The 11,637-nt window shown below is 41.8% G+C and overlaps 1 protein-coding gene across 1 annotated transcript in view; it reads left to right on the top strand.

The window, feature by feature from the left end:
• The window catches only part of AP1S3 (adaptor-related protein complex 1, sigma 3 subunit), a 27,686-nt gene that overhangs the window by 4,561 nt on the left and 11,488 nt on the right, over nucleotides 1-11,637 (top strand). The window contains exons 2-3 of the mRNA XM_006861925.1: nucleotides 707-885; nucleotides 3,333-3,441. Of these exons, the coding sequence (XP_006861987.1) occupies nucleotides 707-885; nucleotides 3,333-3,441 (288 nt within the window). The remainder of the gene's footprint in view (nucleotides 1-706; nucleotides 886-3,332; nucleotides 3,442-11,637) is intronic.

Genomic DNA, 11,637 nt, shown 5'->3' with positions numbered 1-11,637 from the left:
GTAATCCATACCAAAGGCTGTGCTCTTTGATCTTCATCAGTAAATGTTTTAAGTCCTCTTCTCTTTCAGCAAACAAGGTTGTATCATCTGCATATCACAGGTTATTAATGACTCATTAACAACCTGCAATATATATATATATATATATGTAAAATTTCCCTCTAATGGGTCCACATGGAGTTCTGGTGTGGCCCTGTAGGATACATACTGGATGGCAATATCAGTTTGAAAACGATCAGCAGTTCAAACCCACCAGCCACTGCTTGGAAACCTTATATAGGGTCAATATGAGTTGGAACCAACTTAATGGCACTTAAGAACGACAACAACAAATGGGTCTATGACACTTAAAAGGAATAAAGAACCCCAAAGCGATTTGCAGCTCATCCATTTGCAGTGCAAACTCATCAGCTGCTCCTCGGAAATCCTATACAGGGTCACAGTGAGTTGGAACTGACTCGATGGCACTTAACAACAACGACATTACAAGTGTATGATATTTCTGATGGACACACTTCTTTTTTCTCTGAATGACTAATTGTAATACGTTGTCAAATGAGGTCATTCTTATGCTGCTAAGTATTTTTTTCGTTTCATCTGTTCCGGATTCTATGCCTTTGTAAAACCGTGCTGTAGACTTCTGTGTCTACTCTGAATGGCCTGGTTGATCAGGTTCTGGTTTTATCCCATGTTCTGTCTGCTCTAGATACATTTTATATTGCTCTTCAGTCGACAAGGGAAGTTACGGCTGCAGAAATGGTACACTACTCTACCGGACAAAGAGAGGAGGAAGATCATCCGGGACATCATTCAGATTGTCCTTTCCCGCGGGCAGAGGACAAGCAGCTTTGTTGACTGGAAGGACCTGAAACTGGTGTATAAAAGGTGTGAGTAACTTTCTGAGAGCTGCATGTCGGACGTTTATTTTGGCGGGTTCGAATCCTGTACATTTCTGATGGTGACACCAATCCCGTCACTTACTGAACTGTTTCAAGCCAGGGGCTCAGTGAAAATGAAAAGAGCCCTCACCCTCATTCATGCAAAGGCCTTTCATGTGCCAGGATGGGACCCAGGCATGTAACCCATGCACTGATACTACACACATGCATTTGACAATTATTTATAAGCACCTATATTACATTCCTTTCAAGCTAATCAGTTGCTCCTTGGAAACCCTATCCAGGGTCGCTATGAGTCAGAACCGACTCGATGACACTTAACAACAACAACATATTGTATTAAAGGAGCTCTGGTAGGATCGTGATTACGAATCAGGCTGCTAATCTCAAGGTCAGCAGTTCGAAACTACCAGCGGTTCTGTGGGAGAAAGATGAGGCTTTCTGCTCCCATAAAGATTTATAGCCTCGGAAACCCTGTGCAGGGTCGCTATGAGTCAGAATCGACTCCACGGCACTTAACAACAACCACATCTCGGTGTGGCACTGTAGGATCAGCACTGGACTCCTAACCACAAGGTTGGTGGTTCAAACCCACCAGCTGGTCCTTGGAAACCCTATACAGGGTCACTATGAGTCAGAACTAACTCTCCAGCACTCAACAACAGAAACAGCATTATATTCCTTTTGTTCTAATGGCTGGAGATACAGTTGACAAGACACAGCATTCCTGCTCTTCTGAGCTTTGTTGTTGAGTGCTGTGGAGTTGGTTCTGACCCATAGCGTCAACCCAGTATAGGGTTTCTGAATTGTGGCTGGTGGGGTTGAATCGCCAATCGCTTTAAATATAAACTATTTTCACTTAGTAACAAATGGGGAGCCATTGTCTGAGAGAGATGGGGACTGTGTTTGAGTGGGCATCTCTTACAGTTATTATTCATGTTTGCAGATGAGTGAACTAAGACCACAGAGAATATAAGTAATTAGTTCCCAGTGACAGTAAATGAGTGGTAATTAGCAGAACCAGCATTCATATCCTGATTTTTCTGGCTTCAGACCCTAATATTTTCTTTTGACTACACCTCCTTGCCCGGGAGAGAGGAAACCCAGCTTTGAGATGAGGGAACTGAGACCCTGAGAGGTAAAGTCAATTTGTTTATAAAGACCTAGATAGTTGAGGCTTAAACCAAAATCAGGAGGCCCTGGGTGGAGTAACTGGCTCACATACTCAGCTGCTGATGGAAGGATTGGAGGTTTGAGTTCACCCAGAAGTACCTTGGACAAAAGTTCTGCCAATCTATTCCTGAAAAAAATCAGTCTCCATGAGTTGGATTCAACTCCACAGCAGCTGTTTTTAAGGCAGAACCAGGACACAGCTAACCTGACTGTATACCTACCATTTTACTGTAAGTTTCAGAAGGAAAATTCACGTTAGAAATGCACTTAGAGAGAGGATGTTTATAAAACCCAGGCGCGAAAAGCAGAGGACTGTCACAGATTGATACCGCATGGAGTAAATTACCAGGACATTCTTGGGCAGAGCTCCCTCTGCTGGTCTTGGGTCAGCACGGTTAGCCCTCGCATCTTGTAAGACTTCAGTGGAGGCTGTTGTTGATAATTAGCCTTCCAGGGGTGGTGGCAAGGCAGAGTCCCAGGAACAACTTGCCAGCAGAAAGCTCGTTTCCCCCCCCCCGCCGCCTGCTGCATTTAAAACTTGACGTCTCTTGGTAATTTAAACAACTGCATGAAGAGTAGACTTTGATGACTCTCACAACAGGTATTTGCAGGTACTGAGTATCCGACAGTGACCATGGCAGACTTGTTGGGTCTCTGTCTTTATGAAACCAGTTATCTAGATGGGAGGACAAACACTGCAACTGACAAGAATGAAACTAGACTAAACTCCTGTTTTTGGTTTAAGCCTCAATTATCTGGGCGTAGAGCAGCTCTGATAGTCTGAAAGGGTAGTGATTTCCCAGAGGAGACGGCACCCAGACCGAGAATGCTGGGAGAGAAAGGAGTGAACAAGATGAACAGAGGCGGAGTAACTCAGGCGGTAGAAACATACAACTGGAAGGCAGGGAATTTAACTGACGGGCTGATGATAGGGGCAGGCAGAGAGTGTTGGGAGTGTAATATGTAAATGAGAGGCCATGGCATCCCTAGAGCTGTGGTCAGGGATGTCCAACTGCTTACGTCTCTCCAGGGTAGAACTTAATATATTGAGAACCTTCACGTTATTAACAGAAGGAATCCAATCACCAGGCTTTTTACACCATCTCTTTCACATGTCAGGAGACTATTGGATGCAACCAATACGTTAAAGTTTTCTTGGAGGGGGAGCATCTGTGAGAAGAGCTTTTGCACTTTCATCGGGGAAAACTGGCTTCCGGTTGTTTAATGTGATATGATATTTTACTTTGTTTTCTTTCCAAGGTATGCTAGTTTGTATTTTTGCTGTGCAATAGAAAATCAGGACAATGAGCTCTTGACACTAGAGATTGTGCACCGGTATGTGGAGTTGCTGGACAAATACTTTGGAAATGTAAGTGTTCTGGTCTACTAGAATTAGTCATAGTCTCCATCTTTGGTCCTACTTTGCCTCCTCTCTCGCCAGTCTGTAATAAGAATTTGCATTTGTCCCAATGATCACATTGCTACTTCTGATGAGAATACAGGCTTTCCATTAACAAAGGAAAGAGCCCAAGCTATCAAGAGTCTGATGATGTCTCTCTCTCCAGACCACAAACACTCCAGAGACCTCATCGATCCACGTCTTTAACAGCCCGAGAATTTCATGGTGAAGGATTCCTTGACAGTCTGTCCCTTAGTCCACATTGGCTTTACCATCTCTTTTGTGTCTTGATGTCCTGTCTCCTCTCTGGCTTCTTTTTTTCTAAGCTACAACTATTCTTTAATCTTACTTATATTTCAGAAGAAGAAGAAAAAAGAGCTCAAATCCTTTTTTGTTCACATTGCTAATCCATCTCCTTTCATTTACTACCAAATAATATACCGTAACAGGTTACCAATCCTTATTGGACTCATTCACTCCTCAGCGGTTTAGAACTTGGGTTCCCTCTTGATCGCTCAAAGGAAACTATGACGTTACCAAGGGCCTCTTCCTAGAGGGTAATTAATACCAAGGACATTTCTTAAATCTTTACCTGGTGCACTGAATCCTTGCTTATCTCTTTAACTTTTCTCCTCTTTGTTTTTTCCATGACACTGAATTCTGTTGATTCTTGTCCTCTATTTCTGAAGATCCCACCCTGGTTCTTTCCACTGGCATCTCTTCTTCCTTCTGTCTTCTAAGTGCCCACTTCTCTTCCTATTTTCCTTATGTTGCCTACCTGAATTTCTTTCCTGGAAACCCAGCCCTGCATTGCCAGCTGACTGGCTTCTCACAGCCATCTCAGTCGAAGTTTGACAAGAACCCAAACTTGTCATCTTCTGAAAACTGCCTTGGTGATTGGATTGACTGTGTCCTGGGTTCCTTCAATGCAAAGGGTAGTTAGTGGCTCTTGCATCTGTGAATTGCCTCTGTCTACTCAAACCGGACTGATCTTATTTCTACTCTCATTAGTATAGCTTGAGTGCAGATCTCAGTTGTGTTTTTCTCTATCAACCTTGTCCTCTCCTGGCCTGTTATCTATAATGAATGAAATTCAAACTTGAGAACATTGATCTCAGACCACGTCTCTGACTTTCTTGTTTCCCTTTGTCTCCCTAACATACTCGGTTCTTCAGTGACACAGATGGCCTTGACTCACCTTTCTCTTGTACAAGATTTGCTTGACCACCACATTGCAGGTCCCTCTAGACCATGGAGTCCTGGTGTGGTACTGTGGGTTAATGTGCTGGACTGCAAGGTCATTTGAACCACTACGTCTGTGGTTCAAGCTCACCAGCTGCTCCTCAGTAACCCTATACAGGGTCGCTATGGGCCGGAACTGACTTGATGGCACTTCACAACAACAACAACAAGATCATAACCTAGGTCGGATATGTTTGTGTTTTTTATTACTGTGACCACCTCTGGGTCAGATTTCAGAAATGTTTCATCCAGTTCATCTCAAGAAACAAATCATTAGGTTTGTGGAAGGCTTTTGCCTCAGTAATACTGTTTCCTTGCTCACGAAAGACTAAGCTTTATTAATATTGTTAGAATTCGCTCCCAAAAGACTTTCCTTTGTTCTCTTTACTGGAATGAGAATCATTTACAGTTTTGGTTGGGACTTTGTCAGATTTACTTTAACCCATCTTTACACAAGGACAAACAATTGGAAACGCTCTGAAAATATTTCTTTTTCTTCTTTCTCTCCTTCTCTCTCTTCCTTTCTCTTTTTACTCCTCTTCTAAGCCTTTCTTGTCCTCTTCCTCCTCTTTTGTAAATGACGTTTTAAAGCCTTCAGTGTTGCTCCCGGGACTTCAGTTTGTTGGTCAGTATGTAGCTGAAACAGGACTGTTAGACCATCTTTTCTTTCTCTTTTTCCTGGTTGACCAGCTAATTTTAATTTTTAAGAGAGTTTTAGATTAAGTAGGAGTCCTGGTATAGTGCTTTAAGGTAAGCACTGGACCACAAGGTCGGTTTGAACTGCAAAGTTGGCGATTCAAGTCCACCAGCTGCTCCTTGGGAACCTTATGCAGGGTCATTATGAGTTGAATCGACTCTAAGTACTTAACAACAAGAACAAGATGGAGTTCATTTTAATTGTTAAGAGATTAAGATTGTTAAGAGATAGATGTTAGTAGCATGCTTTCAAGTTTGAGATTATTTCATTCTTGGAGTCTTGGTGTGGCACTATAGGCTAAAGCTCTGGACTGCAAGGTTGGTTTGAACCATAAGCTTAGCGGTTCAAGCTCACCGGCTGCTCCTTGGAAACCCTATATAGGGTCACTATGAATCAGAACCAACTCAACTGCAATGAACAGCAACAATAGCAAATTATTTTAATAAGGGGTCCTAGGGTTAATGCGCTGGACTGCAAGGTTGGTTTGAACCTCAAGGTTGGTGCTTCAAACTCACCAGCCGCTCCTCAGAAACCCTATACAGGGTTGCTGTGAGTCGGAATGGACTCGACTGCACTGAACACCAACAAGTGACACGCTGGTTAAGCATGCAGCTGCTGGCAGAATGTTTGGTATTTGAGCCCTCCAGTGGCTCCACAGGAGAAACACCCTGGTGACCTGCTTCCGAAGATTACAGTTCTACGCTGTCCTGTTGGGTCACTCTGAGTCAGACACCTCCCGATAGGAGTTCTGACACTGAAATGACCTTTCACAAGGACCTGACAGGGTTTTCCTGAGATTTTCCGTGATATGCCAATGCCCCATCATTTCTGTGCCCTGTTTCCGCCTGTGGTTTTTACCTAGGTTAAACCCACCATGGTAATGCGAATTGGGGTGGAATTTGATCTCAGTTTGACTGAGTTACAACCAGAGATTTCAAAACATGTTCTGACTCTCAAGAGAATTTGAATCACCTTCACTCTTGTTAAGTCCAGTTAAAAGTACATGGAGAGTCAGGATGAATTTCCATTTCTCTATCATTAATTTCCCATCCTATTTTGGCATACCTTTGGAAGCTCTTTGTCAAGAACCTAAATGTAATTCACTAAAAAATTCAATGTATCTTTCATTAAGCTAAGAGCAGCTAAGAGCAATTTAAGACTATTTGCTCAGTAGGTGTTCAAGTCTTATTAATTAACAGTGATGAGCCAAGCCTTCTTCCAGTACTAATTCCCATTGACTTCATCTCAGGAATACTCTATTGCTCTTTGGTGTTCTTTTCCTCATGTGTTAATACTGAAGGTTTCCTTGAATTCTGCCCTTGTGTTATCCATGGGGAATCTTTGCACTTAACTTTTCCTGTAACATCAGAAAATATTATTTTCCTATGAGAGAAAACCCCAAATCTTTGACTACCCATTTAAGTTATGTACTGTTTTCTTTCTTTTTTTTTGTTAGCATTTTTCAATTCCAAGGAGATTTGCAAGGATTAACTAGTTAATCTTTCGATCTTTCTAAGTTGCATTAACCCCCATTTATAGGGGCCAAGAGGAAATGCCTCAACATTTCACAGTAGACCAGTATCCTTTGAGACTTTAGATGCTTGCCGTATTTTTCCATTACAGATTATAGCATAAGTTTTGACTGGTGCACTTGGGGTGTGTGGATGTTGCTGTCCTTGAGACAACTTGACCTTGACTTTGGGAATTTTCTTGTTGCAAGAAGTGTGCATCCTAGAGCCTGGTATTAGTTACCTCACCTACCAGGTCTTTGGTTTACCTCATTTTATAGATGAGAAAAAAGAGAATCAAAAAGGCTGTGATCGAAAGATTTACTTTGCTGATCTCACAGGGCTGCTGTGAGGATCAAATGTTTAGTGCAATTAACATGACTTTATAAACTGCTCATCCCTATAGCATTGTATTATAATGTATAGCTTTGTGATAATGATTTCCACTTTATTCATAGCTTTATAAATGTTTCTATAATTTCTTACTATCCAAAGTCTTTGGTGTATATAACTTGAATTTTTTTTTGCATTTACTTTAGTAAAGAATTCAGTTAGGGCAGGTATTTCTTAGACTCTATTGCAATTACCAAGATGTCTCAAAGGGTTTATGCTTAGAGTCCTGGTGTGGTGCCGTGGGTTAATGCGCTGTACTACAAAGTTGGTTTGAATTGCAAGGTTGGCGGTTCAAGCTCAACAGTCACTCCTTGGAAGCCCTGTACAAAGTCACGACTCGATGGCACTTAACAACAACAATAGTCACTAAAGGTTGATGGTTTAAACCACCAAGATTGGAGTCCACTCAGTAGTACCATGGAAGAACGGCTTGGCAATATGCTTTGTAAAGATTACAGGCATGGAAACCCATAGAGCTCAGTTCACGCTGCCTCACATGGAGTTTCCAGGTATCAGAATCAATGCAATGGCAGTAGATGGTTTTTTTTTTTTTTTTGTTTGTTTGTTTGTTTGCTTTTGGTGTTGAAGTTATTGATAGGCCAGGAATAATCTCACTGCATATGAATTCTGTGATAATAGAACACAAATCTAGAACATCAGAGATAAAATTAAATGAACAGTTTCTATTTTTTAATAAACTCTCTTGAAGATTATAGAAACATGAGAAAATGAGGAAAAAATTCAATAAAGAGACTCATGCATTTCCTAATTAACAGGGTAAGTGAGGAGGAAGCCATGTGTATTTGTCTAATGAGATAATGTGGAGTCAGTCAGCATCAAGGGCTTATTGCTGGTGTTACTGAGAAAGTTTTCTTAAGGTGAAATGTGCAAGTATTTGCGTAATTAACAAAGCCCTCATATGGTGTGGTGGTTCCTGTCAGCTAAGAGTAAAGTTGGCAGCTCTTACCCAACCAGCTGATCCTTGGAAGACAGACAAGTGAATCTGCTTCTGTAAAGACTGTTGTTGGTGAAGAAATGCTATCGAGTTGGTGCTGACTCCTGGCGACCCTTGTGTATCAAGAGTAGAACTGCATGCCATAGGGTTTTCAATGGCTGGTTTTTTGGAAGTAGTGCATCAGGCTTTTTCTTCGGAGTCCCCTCAGGGTGGACTGCAATCTCCAATCTCTCAGTTAGCAGCTGAATGTGACAACTGTTTGTACCACTCAAGGACTTCATCCCTTGCAACTAGGTATAATCAGCTCTGCTGGAGGGCATTATAGGCCGGGGGATGGGTTACTGCTCTGAGAGTGGGTATGAGACATTTCTAGAGAACGTGCATTAGTTTCTGTCAGATTCACTTTGCAGGATTCTGATTGCTGGTTTCTGCTAACGAAGCTCCTGTCTGTCTTAGACTCCTGGTCTGCACCGCCTTGAACTCTTGAGATTCCTCCGCTCTCACCTTGCTACTGTAACTCCTGACTTCCAGTCTCTTCTGACCTCTGGTAACTGCTTACTTCTCATACCTTCTTTCATGTGCATGGATGTTAGATTTACATGCTTTCTTTGTGTTTATTTATGTTGTTTGAAATTGTAAAACAATGCAGATATTTAATGTATCCTTCTAGACATACCCCAAACCAAAACTATCTGTTGCTTACGAATCAATCCTGACTTTTAGCGACCCTATAGGATAGAGTAGAGCTGCACATAAGGTTTCCCAGGCTGGGGAGCAGACAGAAACAGACTCACTTTTTCTCTTGTGAGGCAGCTGGTGGGTTTGAACCACTGACCTTTTGACTAGCAGACTCATGTTTTAACTAATGAGCCACTAAGGCGCATTCCTTCTGGATACATACATTTAAAAATATTAATGGGATTTCAATATGCAGATTTTTCTGCAACTTTCTTTTCCCCCTTTCACATTTATCTTGGAGCCTTTATTATCTTCCCATGTCCGTCTTCCTCATTCTTTCTAACTTCTGCGTAGAATTTCTATGGCATAGAGGAATATGCTGTACTTACCCAATTTCCAATTGGTAGATTTTGGAGAGTTTCTAATTTTTATTATAATTTAGTCTGCAGTAAGTGTTTTTATTACTGTATATCCTTGCCTACCAAGCCATGGTATTTTCAATAACCTCATATGCATTCAAAAGCTGGACAGTGACTAAGGAAGACCGTAGAAGAATTGATGCCTTTGAGTTGTGGTGTTGGAGGAGAATATTGAAAGTGCCATGGGCTGCCAAAAGAACCAATAGATCCGTTTTGGAGGAAGTGCAGCCAGAGTGCTCCTTGCAGGCCAGGATGGCCAAACTTCATCTCTCATACTTTGGACATATTGTCAGGAGGGACCAGTCGCTTGAGAAGGTTATCGTGTTTGGTAAGGTGGAGGGTCAGAGAAAAAGAGGAAGACCCCCAGCAAGATGGATTGGCCAAATGGCAGCATCAATGGACTCAAGCATGACAACAATAGTGAGGTTGGCCCAGGATCGGGCAGTGTTTCATTCTTTTGTGCATAGGGTCACTATGAATCCGTACCGACTTGATGGTACCTAACAACAACAATCCTTGCCTACTAATGTGAGTATTGCAAGGATATCAATGACTTGTGGAATTGTTGGGGCAAAAGACTTACTTACACATTTAAAATTGACTTTAAAAACATGAAAAAGATAGATATTACAATTTGGCTCTCCAAAACAGTCTGTAAAAATTTGCGGATTCCTCCATAGTGAGAGTCAGTACCTATTTATCGGTATCAGCAGCAGCAACAGGGCCTTCTTCATTTTCAGACGAACATTAATTTAATTTGCATATTTTCTAATTTATGGTGAAGACAGCATATCTTATTAGATGTTTATTGTTTGTTGTTAAGTGCTGTTGAGTCGGTTCTGACTCATAGCGACCCTGTATAGGGTTTTTGAGGAGAGTCTGGTGAGTTTGAACCTTCGACCTTGCAGTTCAAACTGACCTTGCAGTCTAGTGCTTACCGTACAGCACCACACCAGGTGTTTATTAGCCTTTTCAATTTCTTGCTATGTCTATGAATTGCTTATTTTACGGCTGTTTTGGTTTTTCAGTTGTGATGTTAATTTGTAGGGGTTTACAAGAATTGTTCTTGTGTTACAAGTACCATCTCCTTTCCCCCTGTTATATATCTCACAAATATTTACCCCTGTCACTGTGATCTTAACCCCATTTCTGGGACGTGGTCCACGTTCTTCTCTGATCTTTCCAAATTTTTTGCCTTGGGATCTCTCTTCCGCTGTCACTCAAATTCCTAAATTGAGAGTATTCTGGAAGCAAATGAAAGGGTTCATAAGCTGAGAAGATGTGCTTTACTGATGACATTTTCTCAGTGGTGGTGGTTCTTAAAGGGAAACTGAAGTCCTGGGATCTCTTGGGTTATATTATTGTATCTCAATGAATACTTAAAAAACAAACAAACAAACAAAAAAACTGCACTCATGTATATATTATACAGTAAAATATCCTCGACTCTGAACCTGTCAGACAAAGAAAACTCAAATATTTTCCACTAATGAGCAATTAGAAAGTACTCTGTCCAAGGGGGAAAACTCGCAAGGCATCCTGGTAACTTCCAGCTCTCACAAGCTTCACTCTATGTACGTGTGTGGTGTAAGTGCTACAAGGGTTCCTACATGCAGGGGTTTGTTCCAAGCAAAATGTGTTTAACCTTGTCTTTGTGATCATTGATGGCTGCAAATACATTCTCTCAGTAAGACACTTGTCCTAATCTCATTAGGGAGTCCTGGTGTGGCACTGTATGGTAATGCACTGGACCACAAGGTCAGTTTGAACTGCAAGGTCGTTGGTTCAAATCCACCAGCTGCTCCTCAGAAACCCTCTACAGGGTCACTATGAGTCAGACCTGACTCAAAGGCACAGGACAACGACAATCTCATTAGGGTGCCTCAAAAAAGAGGTCCAATTCCAAGGGCATCTGCTGGGCCAGTTACATTCAAGACATTGACGTTTGCTCAGAGGATTATGGTCACTGATTTTTGGAGATCCGCAAGGTGTCATCTTGATAGGTTTTTTCAAAGGCAACAGGACAATCCCAGGGATTTATCATGCAGAAGTTTCGGAAATTTGAAAACTGCATTAGTGACAAAAAGGCCAGCAATGACCCCACTTGAAGGTCACCACAATGGCCTAAGTCAGCGATGGATGTTGCAAGTTAGAGAAGTGGCTGTGAAAATGGAGAAGAGGGGAGGGTTGCTGATTAACTTAGGAAACAGAATCCGGAATTGGTGAGCACATTGAGAGGGATGAGACTGATGGAGAGAGAGGAGGGATATATAT

The sequence above is a fragment of the Chrysochloris asiatica genome, unplaced genomic scaffold (assembly GCF_000296735.1).
Source record: "Chrysochloris asiatica unplaced genomic scaffold, ChrAsi1.0 scaffold00044, whole genome shotgun sequence".
Taxonomy (NCBI): Eukaryota; Metazoa; Chordata; class Mammalia; order Afrosoricida; family Chrysochloridae; genus Chrysochloris; species Chrysochloris asiatica.
The sequence above is the reverse complement of the archived record's forward strand: the minus strand, read 5'-3'. Positions and strand labels throughout refer to the sequence as shown.